The sequence below is a fragment of the Megalopta genalis genome, unplaced genomic scaffold, assembly GCF_051020955.1.
Source record: "Megalopta genalis isolate 19385.01 unplaced genomic scaffold, iyMegGena1_principal scaffold0026, whole genome shotgun sequence".
In the NCBI taxonomy this organism is placed as follows: Eukaryota; Metazoa; Arthropoda; class Insecta; order Hymenoptera; family Halictidae; genus Megalopta; species Megalopta genalis.
This window is the reverse complement of record NW_027476096.1, coordinates 308,207-330,564: the sequence shown is the minus strand read 5'-3', so window position 1 is coordinate 330,564 and position 22,358 is coordinate 308,207. Positions and strand designations below refer to the sequence as shown.

At 35.2% G+C, this 22,358-nt stretch overlaps 2 protein-coding genes across 3 annotated transcripts in view; both read right to left on the bottom strand.

Moving 5' to 3' along the window:
• The window catches only part of LOC117220144 (potassium voltage-gated channel protein Shaw), a 419,368-nt gene that overhangs the window by 244,435 nt on the left and 152,575 nt on the right, over window positions 1–22,358 (bottom strand). The gene's annotated exons all lie outside the window — the stretch shown is intronic.
• On the bottom strand, window positions 833–5,113 carry LOC143260939 (uncharacterized). Its single transcript, XM_076527552.1, has 2 exons — window positions 4,599–5,113; window positions 833–3,723 (listed from the first exon to the last, which is right to left on the bottom strand). Exon 1 carries the CDS (start codon window positions 4,963–4,965, stop codon window positions 4,642–4,644), a length of 324 nt encoding a protein of 107 aa, XP_076383667.1. The 5' UTR covers window positions 4,966–5,113; the 3' UTR covers window positions 833–3,723; window positions 4,599–4,641.

The following is a 22,358-nucleotide window of genomic DNA, read 5'->3' as shown; positions in this document are numbered from 1 at the left end:
TGTGGAAACCGACCACTGTGCGTCGCAACAAGCAGGCTAAAAATAGCTGTATTCCCCTAATTTCTTCTAATCCGGCCGCACTAGATTTCGGCAGCACTGCCTCGGTTCAATGCCCCAGCGCGATTCTTCTGTTTCATTGAGCGGTGTCGAGGTGCCTTGGCACTTTCTCGTTCCTCGTCGTGTTACACACCTGATTTAACACAAATCGACTCATTTCATGAGATTAATGTAACGTGGTGAAATTTTTCTCATTCGTTTCGGAATTCCCTAAATCTCTCTTCTAAGGACGTAAAGGAACCTATAATCGACGAAAGAGTGATTATGCTTCGATTAGAAGCAGTCGGTGGAAAGCATGATTCAGTAGAAGACGAACCTCGTATGATTTCCATGCATGTACAGACATTTTGAAAGGAAGTGCACACATTTTGCATAGTATATAAACCGTTGAAATCAAACTCTCTTTGAATGGTACACAAAATACAAACGGGCAGTGAACGTCGTTATAGTGAATCACGTTTTGAAACTGGTTACATTCGATGAGAACAGGTTTACTATCTCTTTGGAATCAAGTTAGCATCGTAGATTCTACCAGTTCGGATAATATTCTATTTTCTGTAAAGTCGTCAACTACACCGAATCTCTTTATCGTCAGTGCGACATCGTATACGTTGGATGTGCGGAAATAGTAAATACAGTTAATTCTCCTTAATTGATGCTCAGCTTGGAAACAACAATGAACAATTTCGGAAGAGGAAGTACGATTATTTCAATCTTGCGGCTCGTATTTATAGTTGTCGATAATCGGTAACTATAAAAACGAGCTGCAAGACTCGAATAATCGTATTTCCTCTTCCCAAATTGTCTACCTTTGTGTTCGAGCTGAACGTCAATTAGGGAGAATTTACTGTACCTACTTGGGTAAGTAAAAATACAGCTCACAGCGTAGCACTTCACGACAATTGTAACAGATTTGGTTCTGTTATATCATCGACAATTTTATTATCATTCCGATTAGCACTATTACCTGTACTCAGATACCCGAGTATCCATGAGGCATCCGGGTAGAGGAATAATAACCGCGGTATCTCATGAGATAGCCGATTATCCGGGTAATTTACGAGACAGCCGAGTGTTAGCAATGTTCTCATAAATAAGGTTTTATAACTGGCTACAAGAGTTATTTCTATTGTAACAGCAATTACTCATTCCTTCTATTTATAATTACAGTCTTTCGAGGATAACTTCTGAGGATACTAAACAAAAGCGTAGATCTGTGCATAATACAAAGCTTCCAAAATGTTTTTACAGGGTGAGGCACCTAAAACAGGCAAACTGTATAACTTATTTGCTTGTGATGAAAGAAAAAGAAGGATCAAGCAAACGTTGTTTGATTTCGAGGGACGCATAATGCGATGTCAATAGTTATTTGCAGGGGGGTGGCGTAGAGGAGATGAAAACGTCAACATCGACTTTCCCCAGCTTTTTTCACAAAATGTTTTAGCCACTATGCTTCGGGTATTTGCGTCACCCTTTCTCCCTTCTTTCTTATGTCTTCATTAATATTAGGTCTACCGGAATGTTCTGTCCGTTTTTGAATTGAAATATAACACAATTTTCATACATTTAATAATATTTATTGTAGAATATACTTTCCATCGTTACTTATGACTTCTTGCCAGCGTGATGGCAACTTGTAAATGCCATTTTTAAAAAATGATTTATTTTTAGAGGCGAAGAACTCAACTAGTGCTTGGTTGACATCAGCTTCAGTTTTGAATTTTTTTTCCTGTAAAAAGTTTTGCAAAGAGAGAAACAAGTGATAATCGGAGGGTGCTAGGTCTGGGGAGTATGGTGGATGTGACGCGAATTTTTGACGAGTCGCCAAAGCAGCATGTGGTCTGGCATTATCATCGGTAGCCGTGTTTTCACGATCGCGTCTCACTTAATAATGACATGAGACACCTTTGTTTCAGTTTATTTAGGAGAGTACATTTGTGCAAATGCAATGATAAAGAGAGATAGTCATATATGTCTCAAATCAACATGTACATATGGATTGAAACTTGAAGTGACACTATCGGAGAGAACTTTTCGGTAGACCTAATATTTCCCTCTTTTCATCGTCCCATACCTTTTCCTGCATTTCCACTTTCTCTGTCTCTATCATGTCTTTCGACTCCCTCTTCTTTTACACATTCATCTATTGCAATCTCACGCCTTTTCCATTTTGTACATGCCTTTGTTACCATTCTTCTTCATTTTCTGCATTCCTGATCCCATTATTTAATCCATCATATCTTCTTTGCCCTTATCTTCACGTCTCTCTTTAACATTCCTCCCTTCATTACTACTTTCATTTCTTGCCAACTTTCTTCTATACCTTCCGCCTTGAACCCCTGTTCTTCCGCCTCCTTTTTGTACTCCTCTGTATAGCTTCCTTATCCACTGCTCTAGTACTTTCTTTCGTGCCTCTTCTTCCTCTCCCCTCTCCTCTAACACCCCCTCCACTTGAATTCCCAGCGGCAAGTGATCCGTCACCATCCTTTCCTCAACCCTGAACTCCCTTATACTATGACTGGCTGTTGTATTCGCTACTATATAATCTACATATAACTGGTGCCTCCCGCTCTCATACGTACGTGTATTCGCCTCTTTCATCTCCCTACGTCTGTTAGTTTAATATTTGTCATCCCCTTTCCTCCGACAGCTTTAACATTCTCTCGACTTCCATATTTGTCACCTTATCGTTTGATTCTCTCCCCATCTCGTCTTCTACCTCATCTCCTATGTACATACTTCCATTCTTTTTTATTCTCGCATTCCAGTCCCCTCCGGTTATCAATTCCTCTTCCTCTTCTTCTTTTTCACATCCCATTCATTTCTAATGCTTTCCACGTCTATTCTTTTGGCAGTTTATTTTTTATTCTTTCTCAATTCTTTTGCTCCTCGAACGCGTACCTAATCAACAAATTCGAATTCGTCTATATATCTCCAAAATTCCCAATCTTTTCCCATTAATCCTCCGATGTGTCCTGAAACAACATTTTTGTCTTCTTTTCCTCTCCGTTCCCTCCTCTTCTCCTTTGTCTTATGTTAAAAATTTCGTTCTCCACTTCTCCTCCATATTTCTTGTCAACTTATCTACTTACCGTCAATGTTAATTTTTCTATATTCCACTTTAACTTTGCCTCCATTCCTTTTTTCCTCGCCAACCGTACAATCTCTCTCTCTCTCTCTCTCTCTCTCTCTGCAGCTCCCTCTTCTCTCTCATTAGGTTATTTTTCTTCATTTTTTCCTCTCATAATCTCGCCAGTATTATCTTCCTGATCTGTCGTCTCATCGTTCTAACCCATTCTATTCTACATTGTAAATTTATTTATTTCCCTATAAACGTCTCCACCAGTTTTTTGACTCCTCGTCATTCTATCTCCAGTTATCTTATTACTATGTTCCTTTTTCTTTACTCTTTTCTCTATGTTTCTAATATCTTCTTCAACCTATTCGAATTCTTCGTAATGGATGATTCTATTATTCTTGTTATCTTCTCTTCTACTTCATATTGCACGTCCTGTATTCTTATTTTATCCTCTTCATCGATCTCTTTTTAATCACTTTCCCTAGCAGCTTAATTTCCACCTATCTACTATTTCTAATAATTCTTCCCTGCCTCTTCCCCATCTTTCTTCCTTCTCTTTCCAATCTTTCACTAAGTCATACTTTGTTCTTTGTTGTTTTGTGTCGTGCCGAGGATATTAAAAGTTCTTCGATTCAACAATAACAAATTTGTTGAATAATGTTTATCCTGCACTTGTCGCCGGCCGATTTACCTTTGGGCGACTGTTTCAAGGATCCGTGGTTGGCAGTGTTGGTCGGTTTAACCAATCGAATGGTTGTGAATCGTGTCTTAAATTAGTGTCCCTCTCGTGTCTCTGCGTCTCTGCGTCTGGTCTCAGTTGTCTGTACCGTCTGGTGGTTTTCTACCGTCTCGTCGTTTTCTACCGTCTCGTCTTCTACCGTCTCGTGGTTTTCTACCGTCTCGTCGCCTTCTACCGTCTCGTCATGCTGCGTCGGAGTATCGTCCCTTTATCGCCTCGCGGAATGTCTCGATAAGGCCCCGTTTGGGGGAAACGTCATTCCCATTCGCCGATTGACTTGAGGGAGGAGAATTTTCTCGTCCGATCCCCTCTTCGGCGGAGGACGCGAGCCCACCCTCAAGTCAATGGTGGGAAACCCCCAAAACGTGCCGAAAACGGCTGAGACTTCCGGAGCGAGACGTTACCCCGAAACAGCATGACGACGTGGGCCCGAACGGCCCGATATGGCTTTATGGCCCTTGGCCTGGCGACGGTCCCGAAGGCTTTATGGCCCTTGGCCTGGCGACGGTCCCGAAAGCTTTATGGCCCTTGGCCTGGCGACGGTCCCGAAGGCTTTATGGCCCTTGGCCTGGCGACGGTCCCGAAGGCTCAAGGGGGCGACCGCTTTCTCGAAACCCGAGGTCGAGAGCATTTCGAGCGGTCGCACGTGCGGCGCAAGGGATGCGGACCCTTGGCCGCTGGTCGTTTGTGGGGGCAGCAGCATGTGTCCTTTCGGGACCGTACATTTGTGTTTTTTCCTCATTATCTTGAGGAATGTTCTTATTTCTTAGAACATTGCAATAAGTATCGTATTCTTCTCCCTTTCCACTTTACTTTCCTCTCTTTCTTCATTTGTCATTACCACCTCTTCTGCCTTCTGTTCCATTTTCGAACACTCTGCTATTTTCCTTCCTTTCACTGATTCTGTTGTCTTTCCTTTTTCAAACTTTACAAATTTCTCCATGTCATGTCTTTTCTTCTCTTCGCCTTGTAATTTTTCCATCGTTACTGTTCTTTCTTTTCTAACCTGTAATTTGGTCTTACCTTGCTTCTTTGTTTTGCCTCCCATCCCAGGGCTCTTCCTTACCGATCTATTCATCGACTCCTGCATATCCCGCCTCTCGTAATCTTAACCCCGTCTCCCTAACTTCTATATGCACGCTCATACTTTCCTAACTTCCCTCTATGTTATTATTACTTCCATATCTATGTCTACACTCACATCTCGTCTTTCCGACCCGGACTCTTACCTCGCACACTCTCTATGCTTAAACTCCTTCCATTTCTCTTAATATACGTTATAATTCCTTCGCACATTAGCCACGCTCATCACACACAGGTCCTAATCCTATAATGATCCATCAATGAAGGTCCTTTACACAATGATGTAATTTAACGTTCTAAAAGCAATTAATTTAATGTTGTATACTCATTTATATATTCTACTACTGGATATGTATCCATTATTATATATATTATATAATATATATTATATACACTTCTCAGTTGGTTTGATCCCAACCATTCTGGACACCATATATCCTCTACTACTCATTTATATCCATTATACATATGTATTATATCATACATAATAATGGATACATATCCAGTAGTAGAGGATATAAATGAGTATACAACATTAAATTATAATTGCTTATATATGGTGTCCAGAATGGTTGGGACCAAACTTATTCTATGCGTTATTGAGGTAAAGTAGATGAAAAATGTTCATATAAACTTGTACCGGAAAATGCTTTGTTGAAAAGATATTAGATTATTTACAAAATTTGTATAAGCGATGCTTTATAAAGATGCGCTAGAAACATAAGATCAAGAGTGTACTCAAAATGCATTTACTATCTCGTTGATTAATGGTCTTTCCTAATAAACGTAATTTACTTTCGCTAATATCTCAGTAACTATGTATTTTAGACCCTATTTAATGTAACACTTTTTTATTAATATTAACTATTCCATTTAAAAAATTGAAGGTGACCTTCATATCTTGATAAAAAAAGCAAAACAGCATAAAACTGATTGCAATACTATATGTCCCCCTAGAAGCCATGCAACTTCTATCTGAAACATTTTCTCATACAACAAATATTTTTTGAGTTATTTGAGGTCGTCATGTCACGAGACTCGCTCTGTATATGGACATTGTGAAATAAATATCCGTTCTTGCAGACGTCATTCGATTATCCGGAAATTCAATTACGGGAACAGCACGCCGCCTGACTAGTTCGTATAATTGTGGTTCCATTGCATCACTGATCTATGATGTTATTAACCTACAACGATAAGTAAATTGTTCTGAATAGATTTCAGATGTTCAAGCATGTACAATATACATACTTAGAGGAATAAAAAAATAGAATATACGATATAATAGAATTTGATACATTTTCATTTTATTTTCCATTCGCGGAAAGCATTAACAAATGAACGAAAGGAATAGCCATCGATATTCATATAAACGTGTAACAATGAATTATGTTGATTATTCTGAAGACATTTCTTTAACGTAGAGTTTGATTATTCTTGGACGTAATTCAACTTTCGAATAATTGAATAATAGCTAGAATGTAACGGTTGTATCACTATTTTGACGAATATTTTAGAATTTCGAAGCGATTGCGCAGGGTGTCACGAAATTATACATAATAACGTGATACTACCTCCCCGGTTTGATATTGTTATACTTAGCTTAAAAATTCAAGGACAGAGGTAACAAAATTTCTTTTCATTTACATATTTCACTTTATAAAAATATAAAAATATACATAATGTAATATACAATCAACATCTGTTACATTATTCACGGAACTATGTTATCCGGAACTCCGGTTGAACATGACGCCTTCAACTTCCTTTATAATTTCTAATATTTTCTGACATTTGTTCACGTCATTCGGTATTTAAAACCCATCGTGTTCATATGTGTTTTGTAATCATATATTATATTATTAAATTTAATCGTGTAAATTATAATTTCATTTGTCAGTTTCTATCTCCGTTCTGTCAATACGTAAATGTAAATTTTGCAAAGTTGAGTCTTGTGAAACAAAATTTTGTCGATTTTTGATCTCGAATTTTTAAAGTCAGTTGCTATGGTACTGATGTCAATATTCACCAAATCCGGATTGTAGAATCACGTTACGATGGCCCCGCCTATCATTTTGTTCCATCCAGTACAGTAAAGTCTCCTGAATTGACGCTCAGATTGTGCAAAAAAATGGACAATTTGAGAAGAGGAGATACGATTATTCGAGCCTTGCGGCTCGTTTTTATAGTTGCTGACAATCGGTAACTATAAAAATTAGTAATATATACGAATAATCGTATTTCCTCTTCCCAAATTGTCCATTTTTGTGTACAATCTGAGTATCAATTAGGGAGAATTTACTGTATTTGTATTATTGTTTAAATTATTAGAGGGCTTCAGATTTTGGAAGTTTTAAGGCGCTTTAGATTACATATTAATCATCTGCCTTCGTTAGATGCGGGACGAACTATTTTATGTAAGTCTTTTACATATTCTCTGTGCATACGGTGCATGTTACTACGTATAATCCTCACGCGACAAGAAGGTACACTTGTGTTTACATTCCCCCTCTTAGTAGCTACCCCACTGCCGCAGCTACTGGTTGCTATTGATCTCCGTCGATCTTCGTCACCGTCTTCGACAGTGGAGCAGCTAATAAGAGGGGGAATGTAAACACAAAGGTGCCGTCTTGTAGCGTGGGGACTATACATAGTAAGCAGAGACCGAGTCATCCATAATCTGGTTCTAAGAGTACTTAACGTAACCTTTTGTCGGCAATTTTGTGTAATGTACTACTTCCCTAATTGGCTGTGAACAATACTTATGTAATCCTATTAATTTACACGCTTCTGCACATTCTTAAATATTTGCACTTAACACTTAAAACGTCCCTAAAACAGTTCTTGACATATTCAATGTGTACCCTTAATAATACTAATGTTCTTATTGCTTGGAATCAAATTGATAGAGTAATTTCGATGTTCAATAGAGAGATTATTTTGATTACCTCTGAACCCTTGCAAGGTGGTTGCCGGGTAAATTTTGAACCGGAGTATTTAAATCGTTCACTTAATTACTGAATTTTCGGCAAATGAATCAAATAAATTGTCGCTACACTAGGAACAACAGAAAAGCTAGCATGACTACAAGAATGATCCGCCGTCCGAGGATTAAAACGCAATAATTTTTTTAAAATTAGATCAAACGACATACAGTTTTCTTTAGATATTAGAGGTACTATTTCACTAAAAAATATTTACAAAATTTTTTGAAAAATTGCAGTTGGTTGGATTGACAAAAAATTAAAAAACTGATGTTTTCTAACTTTGTAAAGATGTGTTATAACTTTTCTAGATCTCGGTGATTTACGTACATGCTGGAAATTTCATCGAAGTCAGTTAACGTTTTGTTCAGAGTTAGAAACAATTAGAGATAGCAAAAATGGCAGAATTTCACGAATTTTCTCAGTTTCAACTGAAAACAGATAGAAATTTGGAGACTTCTGCATCTTTTAAAGTATAACATAAAATATCTATAAAATATTGTTCAAATTTTTATTCTAGGATCAGATACACAAATTTTTATAAAACATGATTTTTTGTAATTTCAATCGATTGTAATTTTTTGAAGAAATATTTTTGAATATCTTATAATGAAATTGTTCTCCTAATATAAAAAAAAATTCAAGCCGTATCGTTCAATTTTTAAAAAATTACGTCGTTTATAAGTATTATACACTGGTCAATTGTTACGAGAAAAATTTGGATGTTCTGAATTAATTCGAATGTGATAATATTGTTTAAAAATTAAAAGTTTTCTTTATAGAATTTAGCGAACTTAAACTGCATATTTTTGAATTAATTAACTATATTTAACAATTGTGATGATGTATACGGTAGTAATATGTATATTATTATCTTTACCATTATTATAGAAAACATTTTATACTTAGTACTGCTGTATTGAGATACCCGAATGGTCTTTGAATTCTGTCAGCAGCCAATTTGTGACATTCCTACCTTATTTAATCCTAGAGGCACCTTTCGAGATATGTATAACTGTATGATTTTTCTTAGAATTGAGTTTGTATTAAAATTTTCGCAATCACTGCACAATTCGTACACAGCAGTTTGCTATGAATTATCAAGTATAGCCAAAGCACATATTTGGCTCTTCAACTGCTGCGCCTATACGAATTCGTGTATGCATACAATTTCACGGTCCGGAATGACCTAATTAATAATTTCCTTCTCTCGACGAAATTCAAAAGACTGCATAAAAGCGTTTTATTTCTGAACATTTAATTTAGAGAATTTCGCTTCAATAAACATCGCATAATATATATAATACGTATAATTTCACATAATATATAAGTATGACTGAACGTTTAAAGAAACTAGCATGTTGATCTCATTATTAATTATTAAACTGTGGATTTTATGTATTTATGACGAAAATGGACAAATGAAATCTAAAATAATACAATGATTAAAGCATTTCAATATTGCAATATCTCATTTCGAAGTTATTTAACTTATTAATGACACAAAGAAATTTCTATTTTGCTTCAATTACTTGCAATTTTGGCAGGAAATTTTTTAGTTCGCATATTAGTCCGCAGGCAACGAATTACTAATTACGAAATGTGTGAATACTCGTTGATAAAAAATCTCTTTATAAACCTGATGTAAATTTGTTAAGAGAAAAGCTACACAATTTTTAATTCCACTAATCAAAAAGACTATGATATACAGGATGACCGATTTAAATCGATCCAGTCAAATATTTTCGAAACCGTCGATGATACTCAACTTTATTTTTTTTAAATAGAATCATATATTCTTTACTACACTAGTCGATTCAGCTCGTCATTATTTTCATGAAAATACTAAGGCATTTATTGCGAAAAATCATCGATTTAGAATATATTTTAATTTTAATATTTTCGGCGTTATAATATTTAATATTTATATGTTAATTTTAATAATTTTAGTATTTGCGAATTCAACAAGGATAGTTAATTACTGGAGTTAAATACTAGAATTAATATACAGTTCATTAAAAAAATTTTCCAATATTATCCCGCTGCCAAAAAATACGTATTTCGTATCAGAATAATTCTCACCTTTTTTATTACAGAATATTTTAGTACGATTGCAGGTATATTAAATTTCACGTTTTTAGCGGGTTATTAAAAATGTAGGTTAATAAGTACATGCAATTATATTCTAGTGCTTAACATTGAACGGAGATCAATGAAATTAAGTTGAGCGATATAATGTTGGAATTGCGTTAAAATCCTGTGCGTCTATTGATTTTAGCAAGTGTTCACGTGCCCTTCTCGACTCATATTTTGTTAGGAGCTTTAGAATGATAACACTATACACGATTTGTTGATACATACAGTGGCCCACAAAAGTTTTCGGGCACCTTTTAAAATGCAATGACTTCTTTACAACAAAATGACTTGAATTTTTTTAGATAATGGGACTAGTCTAGTAGACAATGATTAAAATACTTCCTTTTAATTTTGCAATCGCTTGGAATGACAAACAAAAATAAAAAACTCATGTTTTGTAACTTTTTATAATCTGAGGCTATAATGGAAATTTAAAAAATGTCTTTCATACATCTCGATAACGTCACGATTTTTGACACTTTTGACAAAAAACTGTAAGAAATCTCAAAGTTTTTAAATCTTTCAACTCCTCTGGGTTAATTTAATTTTTTAAATTTTCGTTACAGGCATAGATAAAAAAGTTAAAATATATGAGTTTTTTTTATCTTTTTTTGTCTTTTCAAGTAATAGCAAAATTTAAAAAAAAGCATTTTAGTTATTCTCTCGCAAACTAGTCCCTCCATCATCTAACAAAAGTTCATATTATTTAGACCAGTTTTAACAAATTTATTACGTTTTAAACGGTGTACGAACGCTTTTGTGGGCCACTGTACATATTTGATGCGATCCTTACTCCTTATCTTTTACTCCTATTACATCTCTATTTTTATAGTTAAATGTAGTGTTATTATTCAAAACATCCTGATTCATTTGTTCATTTTACTTTAAATATGATGTGCACTTATTCCAAGTGAAAGTTTAACTAGAAAACAGTATAACTAAAAAAGAAACAATCTTAAAGAGTAACAAAAGAAATTTTTCCACACACGCCTGGATTTTTACGGACACGATTTTTGCAAATTCATGAATTACACTTACTCTTGAATTTCATACTGCTATTATGCCATATTTCGTTTACTGTTCACGCGAGAACGGTTTATCAAGTTTTAATCTGCCGTAAATTACTTTCAACTTATAGGTGCGCTCTAACTTTGGCTCACAGTGCCAGTTAAAAGTTCCTTCCTTCTCCAACAATAACATTACAGAGTTTTATACGTGAGTTATAAGTAAGTTACAAACAAGTTGATTATAAGCACGTTTGTTAGCTGTTATCTAAAACCAGATATATTTTCGTCAATGGTATAAATCTGTAGAATATTTAAATATAAAACTATTTAACTAAAATCGGAAACAAATAAAGTAGGTACATATTATATAAACCTCATCTACAACTTCATAATTTTCAAGAGTATACAAAAATATCGTATAAAATTTGTTGTCAGATACTGTTCATAATTATCTATTTCTTATGAACGTTTACTTAAATAGCGTAATTAGTAGCGCGAAAGAAAACAAATCATTTCTATTGCATTTAATAATGTAATATACATGCAATGTACATGAAAAGAAAAATTCAAATAGCAAGGAAATATTGAAAACAATCACTCTCAAATTATAACATCTGAACGGAAAAATGGTTGAAATTAGAATATGTGCTTAAGCAGCAGCCGAGATAGCATAAAAGGTACTCTTCGGAACTGGACGGAGAAATCAAGATAATTAGACAAATGATTTGATTGTCAGTTGACCGAAATCCGTTCGTACAAAGTGGCGCTCGTTATACTCGACCTATACTTAACTCTGCTGTCACAGCAGAAAGCTTTTCACCATTCGACAACTTGCACTCACGAAAAGCAGATTAATATTTTATAAGCACTATCGTTCTTCAATGTTCTGTCACGCATTTTCGCGAAATCTGGCCTGTAATCAATAGCCTTACAAACAGCAACGATTAGTAATTGAATGCTCAATTGCAACGTGAATTTTGTAAATCAGCAAATTGTTTCCAGTAGTACAGTTTAATAATGAGTTGGTCGTAACATAAAATAGATGAGTAATATTTAATGTTTCTTTTCAATCAAAATTGATTGCTTCATTAATAAACAGTGACTTTCTTTTTATTAAATATACTATACATCGCTTACGTGCAATATAATCAGCATAATTAAATTCTTCAGATTGGAACGCGTTTATTAATCGTCGCCGAAATTAGTACTTACTTGAAGTTATTTATTTTTAGGATTGTTATTTACAGAAAAAGTATTAAGCTCTTTTCTCAGATACAGTACACTTATTTTAAGAAACTATTATAATACGAAGTTGTTATAAGCAGTCGGTAAGTGTTCAGCGATCTAACATTGCATAGAGATTATCATTATCACTATATTTGATTCCATTTATTAAGGTATTTTATTTAGGTATTCTGTTACGTGACGTAGTACAGAATATGATCCACTGCAATGAAAGACAGGCAATAGATTTGGAAATTTCACGAATTTGCAATTCGGAATTATTTATCGAATAATTACTGCTGCTCGATAATAAATTTATTATTGTGTGAATATCATTGCATATGATTGTATTACGACGTATACTCGGTTCACGGTAAGACCGATTTCACGCGAATATGCTTGTGTTGCGATACGCATATGCGATAGAGCGTTCAATATGAACAAAAAAATAACGCGTAATCATCGAACGCATATCGCGATACAAGTACAGTAAATTGTCCCTAATTGACCACTCTCAGCTTATACACAAAAGTAAACAATTTGAGAATTGAAAATACGATTATTTGAGCCTTGCGACTCGTTTTTATAGTTGTTGATAATCGATAACAAAGCTCGTTTAATCGTATCTTCTCTTCACAAATTGTCCATTTTTGTTTCCAAGAGAGAATTTAATTAATTGATTAATTAATTTTGTTTCAATTAGAGAGAATTTATTGTATCTTCACGTGAAACGAGTCCAGTGTGACATCATTTTACGGATGATTTTCAACTGATTTACGCATTCGTCCACCACTGCCTATCAATCAATGGTAGACGGTTAAATTTACATGAAATCCGTAAGATTCAATATACAGGGAGGATCATATAACTAACTTGCACACCCCCAAAAACTTCTATGTTATGTATCTTCCTGAAAGCTTTCGTTTTTTAAATGGAAAGGTATATTTTTCTCAAAATGTAGATCGAAAAAATATGAAATTTTAAGCAGAAAAGTATGAACCCATGATGAGCCCAAACCAAATGGTTGACAAGATTTTAAGATAAGTAGATCGTAGGATCCAAGCCGCGTAGCATCGTCAGAGAAATTGTTCACTGACTAACATCTCGTTAATCAAAAAGTTTGGGATCAACATAAGTTTATACTTTTCTACTTCGAATTTAATATTCTTTCGATTTACAATGAGGAAAACATACTGTATTGAAAAAATATAGAATTGTAATTTTATCTTATTTTCACAATAGCAGCACCGATGGATGGCCGTGATTCTTCTGATTAAAATGAGTCCAAACATGGTGTAAATCGGATTACATTTATCGAAGAGCTTATCATTATAGAATGCTAATTAATTAATCCGAGAATAGCTTAAATTAATCCGAGTTACATCGTATTTGGACTCGTTTTAATCCGAACAATCTCAACTATTCATTGATTCTGTAATCATAAATGCAAGGCAACAATTACTAAACACGCATTTTTCTTATATTCCTTATTTCCTTTATATTTTGTAAAAGTCAGATGGCTCATACCGTATGCAAACCATAAATCATACAAGTCAGGTGCATCATACTTGGATAAAACACGTTTAAATGTTTTCTAGCTTTCATCATACACCCCCAACTGCATCTATCATCAAGATCTAAATAATGTTCCTTAGCCTATAAGTATTAATTTTATGTAAAGAAACGCAATAAACGTATATGTCACATGCAATTACGTTTCGACATCTGTTTTTTATAAAAGACATGCGACACATATGCAATATGCAAAATAAAAAATATATTTGTAGGATCACTTGATCATGACATAAATTTCTGTCCAGATGCCATTGATCTACATATTTTCTAAAAATTATGCATTTGCATAAAAATCCGTATTAATAAATAACCCAAAGGAAAATTGGGTGTTTAGGCATTGTAGCTCCGCCTTCTACTCATCCCGTGTGCGAAATGAGGTTAGTTTCACGATGGTCGAAATATAGAATTTGACATCCAAGAATTTTGTTAAACGCAATAGATTACATCAGATCTCGAAAATAAACGGATTGTAAAAGTGGCGACAGTATTGTTCTTTGGTGACAGTATTCTCTGTCCTTTGTCTGTGAGTGAGATAAGGAAACCTTACCGTTGCCTGAGCTCGACATTGTCAGTGATAACAGAAGAAGGGGAATGGGTCGCTCGAAGTAAATAGTAACAGATTTTTAAAAGTTAAGTGGGCATCACTGTATTTAATGACATTCCTCGGATGCATCAAAAGAAGAATCCCCAAAGAAAGCGCGTCGTCTACGCTGACCCTTTAACCCTTTGCACTCGAGTGGTGACTCTGAGGTACCATTAAAAAAATTGTTATATCATATTCCAAGATAATTTTTATATTAACGAAGTTTACATTTAAGAAATTGTTAAAAGTGTAACTGTTGTACGAGTCACCATAAGACTCATTTTCATATGCATAAAATGCACTTTGTCATATAAAAATGGAGATACTATAAGTCAGAAAAATTATTTTAGGTTTACGATTAAAATAGCTTCGAGTTGAAAGAGTTAAGTGTACTAGAAGCTGTTCACGTTCCAGGAAATAGAAACGACACGATTAGAAAAATACAACAAACGTAAAGTGTCTGAGATTGGTAACTCAATCATACTAACGTGGATCCCATCGCCTCGGGTCATTCGTAGCACCGAAACAGCACATAAAGCGGCAAACGATGTTTCTGCAGTACCTATTAACGGGGCTATTTCCTCATCCCAGCGGGATGTTAGGAACTCTTTAAAAGCAACAATTACCGATGCATGGAGCAGTGCTCGGGGAAATTTCGTTACCCCCCGTACACATTCGATTACGTAGAGCCATTCCCAGTGACCATCTGAAACCTCTGCGAACCGAAAAAAGGGGAAGCGAAAGTGCAGCGACTGAGAATTGAACGCCAAGACTGAAACATCAACACATTAAGGGTGTAGGAAACTAATCCAGAGTTACTACAGTCATATTGTAGGAAGATGTGTACGTATATACAGGGTGTCCCAAAATCATGTTACTTCCGGGAAATTACGGATTCCTGAGTCCATTTCAAGTAACTTTTTCCGTTGCAGAAATGCAACCCGTGGCTTTGTTTACGAGTTATTAACGAGAAACAGCGACCAATGAGAAGCGAGCGCGAGGACTGCAAGGTCCGAAGTGCGACGGAAGGTGGGGGCTATGCTCGTTGACTCGGTCACCTTGCATCAACCAAGCATGTCTCTCATTGGCCAGTGATCTTCGCTAATAACTCGTAAACAAAGCCGCGAATTGCATTTTCGCTAAGGAAAAAGTTACTTCAAATGACTTCGGGAACTCCTTATTTCTGAGAAGTAACATAATTTTGGGACATCCTGTGTGTACAAAAGTATATGGACACCAATTTTATAGACACAATGAAATATAATGTGTGTTATTATTGTTTCATAATTATCGCTAAATTGTATTGTGGATGCATGTGCAGTAAATTCTCTTCAATTGTTGGTGATTGTCAACAACTATAAAAACGATCGTATCTCCACATCTCAAATAATTTGCTAATTATTGTCCAATTTTGTTTACAAGCTAAAAAAAGGACAAGTGGGGAGAATTTAGTGTATATGTAATGCACCTTGATAACGTGAAAGTGAACAATTTAAATAAATTTAAATAAATAAAAGTTTACGCAAGATAACTTTGAAATAACATTGCATTATTCTCTGCTCTGTGTGGATGGTTTCTATGACTCTCTTCTTTCATTATACAATGACAGACCTACTGTAGAGCATTCCTCAGTCTTCCTTAGGTTGATGTAAATATTTTAAAACGTGATTCAGGGAAGACATACTTCAGATAAAAGCGTAAGGACCGTTCTGTTCTTCTTTCGGAGTCAGTTCGATTTGTGAACGCTCGTGATTGCACGTTGGGTACTCAGAGAAACGAATTAAATGTAGAAATGCGTTCCACAATCCTTACACTATCTAAACGAAGGATATTCTGTAAGGTAAATTGCAAGAAAAATGAGTATATCAAAATCTTGCGCTGACTACGGCAATAATAATTTCAGTTATAATTTTTTGTAGATGATAGTAAGAGTCTAGAAGGTGTCCACATACTTTTGAGCAGCAGTGTACATGAAAGACGAAACTTGGAAGCCGATTTATCGACAGATGTGCCATTCGATAGACCATGGAAAGGGAACGTCTGATATAAAATTTTAACCGTATATTATGATCAGGGGGGGGGGGTAGTTATTGGGTGCTCACGGTTTAACGGCTACGGATCGCATTTGCTTCTTCAAATGCATGCATACATTTTGAAAAAAATGTGACACATAATGGTTGCCGAGGTGCGTTTTTGAGAACATTCTCCGATTTTTAAGTTACTAATCCTAGTTGCAAAGAATGAAACAGCCCGAAGAATGTAGATTTCTTATAGAAGTGAAAAGCGCACATTTATCATATTTTCAGAAGAACATAAGCACCTCTACTCGGACAATGTTTTATCGATAAAAAGCGAAAATTGTACAATGGGAGACGATGGGCCTATCATTCTATCACCTCTTTCCTTGGCAACCACGCATTGTTTTATCAGAAAAGCTCGACAGGCTTACGAGATCCAGTATGTCCTTGATTATCCGACTTAATCGCGACACAAACGGTTCGGTTAAATAAAGAGCCAACGAACAATCGAAGCTCGGGGAGAAAGAGCTATAAATGTAATTGAATGCCTGCACAATAGCGGGTACTCTATTTGTCAGAAAATGTATTTCCGCTTACGATATGATGTGTACGTGTACGATGAGATGAGAATACGTTCGGCCATGGCTAGATACATTACCTGTTACATGATCTACGTTCCAATCGATAACACGTACTTTTTTTCAAAATGAGGTAATAACTAGAGTATTATTAAATCGAGACTATGTTTCCATCCCAGATCGTGGCAGCAGAAAATAATTACATAACCGAAATTTTTATAGAAATTGAAATTTTACTGGAAAGAAGAAATATATTTTCGTAATCACTATGATTGCTTTTTGTATTTCATACTATTTGTATTTTACATATTTTTCTTTTTAAACTACTTTAGAACGCCAAAAGTACTTGCGAATGGATGAGTTTTTATTAAAACCTGTGATTAATTTTGATGTGTTAGAAATGAAATCAGAATTATACGCACAATCAATTTAGCATTTATTTTTTAATATTCTGCATACTTGTATATGCTATAAATATTATATGCTATAATATGGTACATATTATGCTATAAGTACATACATGGTACAATGGTTACATGATTATTATATCTAAATAAAGCATCGTTTAACAAATACCTAAAAAAAAAACTTATTAAAACAGTAATATGAATATTCTAGTAACTTTTTTAATATGGAAGTGCAAACTTATATGTAATAGCTGTACAAAGCTTTTGTGTTTTATTTGCTTATTAGTAAAATTTGATTAGAATTTAGTGAATTAAAAGTATTGCATTGGAGTTTATTATAATTAATTAGACACACATAATCGCTGGTAAGGCTTGAGCAAAAGTGGGGAAACGTGTCAACGCTATGGCGGCTGGAAAGATATGTGAACCGGATTGGAAACAGGGAGGGGAAAAAACCGTTCCTCCCTGATCCTGAACCGTTCCTGCCAGATTCAATAGTAAGGCTACCTAACCGACCCTACCTAACGTGAAGATATTCTTTAATCGATAAAGGAAAGCATACATGTGTTGGAATCGTTGATGGATCGACTAGGTACAGCGAGATATGTCGGCTGACGAGCTCTCTAGTGATCAGTACAGGAAATATCGTCGCTGACAAGGTTTCAAGATAAAGCAGTAGAGTTTTTATATATAAATGAATGTACAACATGGAAGGACAGTAAATCGATATGCAAAAATACGGACGCTTCCATTTTATGAGTTCTTAACAACGATTAGCTACACATAAATCTTTGGAGCACTCACTTCAGATCAGTGCAAATATAAAATGTATACGTTCCGACGATCATTTTCAGCCACGATATTTTTCAATAATATACTGAAAATGATTTTAACGATAATCAATTCCTTTCGACTAACATCTACTAGCAGAACACGTCGCTAAAGATTTAGATGTCGATGCGACTTCGAACCTTTAAATAAAAAGAAAACAGTCACTGTCAAAGGTCAACAACTATAAAAACGAGCCGCAAGTATCTCCTCTTCCCAAAGCGTCCATTTTTATTTACAAGCTGTGGGACAATTTGAAAGAATTTATTGTAATTAGAAAAATATAGATAAATTTTTGGAGCCAAATTTGTGGAGCCAGTTACTGTGGGGTGATCAATTGCTGGGCCTTCGGTTTGTTTTCGGGCATAATTATCTTTGCGTTTATCGAATAAGACAGATTAAACTTTTGTATTAAAAAATGAACGAAATAAATGAATGAAACAATTTCAATACACTTATTCAATAAATATAAAGTTAATTACAACTGAAAACGAACTAAAGAAATAGCAATTGGTCACCCTACAATAACTGGCCCCACTACTCTATAACTGTTACATACACTGACTCCATTAATAGTCAGGCGCTCATCCAAAGAGAACGATTTTTTCGAAATTGGGCGAAATAATTTCAATTTTGTTTAGATGTTAAAAGAACTAGTTTATCGAGCAATGTTTACAAAATAGTTTTTAAAAATGGCAACTAGTTGAAAAACATATAGCAGTTATTTGTTATAACAAATAACTAAGCTAAATGTTCTATAGAGCATCAAGGATATCGGATACTTTCGGAAGCTCCTTTATAATTATTATAATGGTTCAGCTATGGGGGTGGTAGATATTATGGATTTCATAGCATGAAGTAATGATAGGAACACTCTCAACAACTTCCGCAATTACTCAAACACTCTAAATCCCAAAATACAGTTTACCATAGAAATAGAGGCAGAACAACAATCAATACAACAAGGACACCTGATAGGTCTCTAGAACATCAAGTATACATATAGAAGGCATACCAGGTATGTATTTATGCTCCTCTTCTCAACATCAGTCGACCCACAAGAACTCTGTGATCAGTTTCGTAAAAAAAGGAACACTTACCTCAGGAATTCAACCGCATGAGAACTATCCTTCAACAAACGGCTTCTCCAGAAATGAAATAAATCGCGCAACAAACAGAATCATACAGTGAGGAGCAAAAGTGACCATACACCTTTTGAAACGGTATAACTTTTTTAAAACTAGTCTAAATGACTTGACCTTTTTTTCTTGGAGGAGCAAGTTCACTGTACAATGATTAAAATGGATTTTTTCTTATCTTGCTATTATTTGAAATAAATAAAATGTAAAAAAATCTTATCTTTTCGCTTTTTTATCTGAGCCTATAATGAAAATTTAAAACATACGTTCGATACTTCTCGACAACTTATATACATATCGAAAACTTCATCGAGGTCGATTGTCGTATAATCAAGCTATACAGTCACTGAAATATATAAAAATTACCTGTTTCCGATTGAAATTTGTGAAATACCGCAATTTTCGTTATCTTTAATTATTCACAGCTTACGTAGAGATCAACCGATTTCAATGAAATTTTCAGCATGCACATAAGTTACTGACAAGTACTAAATGCATTTTTAAAATTTTCATTATAGGCTCAGATAAAAAAGTAAAAGAAGTAATAGCAAAATTAGGAAAGAAAGTATTTTACTCATTGTACAGTGAACTAGTTCCTCTAACATTTACAAAAAAGTCAAGTCATTTAGACCAGTTTTAAAAAATTTATACCGTTTCAAAAGATGTGTGGTCACTTTTACTCCTCACTGCACATTCCAAAGACAGACAGTTCATCTCTGACGAAAGCAATAGCAAGAACACAACATACATACCGTACAACCGATTACGTAAGTAAAATACACGAGTAACAATATTGAAATCATCTTCGCCATTCATGCTAAAATCGGACAGATGCTCACGTCTGCCATAGATCCGCAGCCCCAGCTTTCATCATCGGAGGTCTACAAAATTTCCTGCTCATGCGGCGAAGTTTACATTGTCGAAACTGGGAGGAGCGTGAGAGCTCGACTGAAGGAACACGAACGTTGCACCAGGCGGGGTTACATTCAATCAGCTGTACCAGAACATGAAATTAAAACAAAACATACAGTACTTCTAACGAAGCTAAAGTCATAGCCAAAACCAGAGGACACTTTCCGAGGAAGTACAGAGAAACATTGGAGATAGTGAGGCACCCTAATAACATCAACAGAGATAAAGGCCACTACATGAGCCCCACCTGGAGTTTCCTCTACCCGGGTTTTTAATTGTTCGGCTGACCAATTAAAAAGTCTTTTTGTAAGCAATGCACCGAAACGTGAACAGGCTCCACTGTATTAAGAGGAATACAGGCACATGGCAGTAGCAAGTAGCAGTGTGTCTTTGACCCACTGATGAAGCTAGCTGCAATGCTTGCGGTACGATGGGATTCCACTAGGATATGGCTTATACCCAACAACCTAGACAGTAAGAACCGTACACAGGGTGTCCCAAAATTATGGTATTACCGAGAAATAAGGGGTTTCTGAGATCATTTGAAGTAACTGTTTTCTCAGCGAAAATGCAATTCGCGGTTTTGTTTAACAGTTTCTAGCGAAAAACAGAGACCAATGAGAGATGAGATGAGATACTGCGAGGCGACCGAGCCAAGAACGGAACTGGGCTTCCACCGCTATCTTGCCTCTCATTGGTCAGTGTTTTTCGTTAATAATTCGTAAACAAAGCCGCGGATTGCATTTTCGCTAAGGAAAAAGTTACTTCAAATGATTTCAGGAACACCAAATTTCCCGGAAGTACAATCAGTTTGGGTCACCCTGTATAATAAAGCATGCTTTTCTTATTCCCAAAGCTGGCGCGCACATCCCCACCATTTTACTGCGCATCCAACCTACAGTGCCTCCTGTCCCAGCAATGAACCGTCAGCCAATCAGAGCAAAGAAAATTTCTATGTCGACCCTCGCTAACAGATCAAGCTGCGGCCTGGACTTCATAAATGCATAAATGCACTTCATAAATCTCAGTAACTTATGTGCTTAATATTGAGAAATCAATTGAATTAATTTTGCACTTAAACAACTATTAAATGTTGAAATGGTGGAAGAATAAGTGAAAAGACACTGCACCTAAGTTTTGTTCGATTTCAATGTAGAGTACACTTTCATTGGAATGCATTGTATCTTTTATGTTATTAGTTTAATAATGTTCCTTCACGTCACTATTCTCGAACGAACTAAAAATACGTTTTCCTATATTAAGTATACTACAAAATCGAGATAAATTATGCCTATTAATATACGCTCACAAAGAGAACGCTTTCGGTTAAAACGATATGAAATTTTCATGTAATTAAGGGGGGATTCTTCTACTGGAAAGAAGAAATGATATTTATCATAATTCCCCTCGACCTCTGACGTCACTCGCCTATCGTGCTAAATGAGAGTTAATAGAGGGTTGAGAATTATTTTGGACAGGTTCCAAATCCACCTTATTCGTCATGTTATTTTCTATTTTCTTTCGTGGTCTCCTCCCTTGTGGAAACGGCCACGTAAATCAATATGGCCAGCACTTTCTGCGGTTTTTAGCTCGACGCGTCGTTTAAATCGGGCGAAACGTCGGGCAACATGTGTTCTCAATACAAAATTAGACAGAAATAACGGATACTAGTTTGACAGACAGTTGCGTTTACTTGTCACGATAATTGTAAACAAATTGGCATTTCATCGTACTAGTTACATATATTTTGTATAATATTTTGTATAATATTTTATATAATATTTTATATAATATTTCATATAATATTTCATATAATATTTTATATAATATTTTATTTAATATTTTATAATCATTAATTTATTTTACTTGTTTGAGGTACGAGTTACGGAGCTACGATTTTAACATTTTCCATTAGAATTAGAAAAGTTCAAGAATTTTTTGAATAGATGTATCTTCACAATTTTTACTAATACTTGCATGATTATTTAGTAATAGCATTCTAAAATAAA

Bases quoted from the DNA above. Each gene is read 5' to 3' on its own strand.
- LOC143260939 (XM_076527552.1), bottom strand. From the start codon at position 4,965: ATGCAGGAGTCGATGAATAGATCGGTAAGGAAGAGCCCTGGGATGGGA.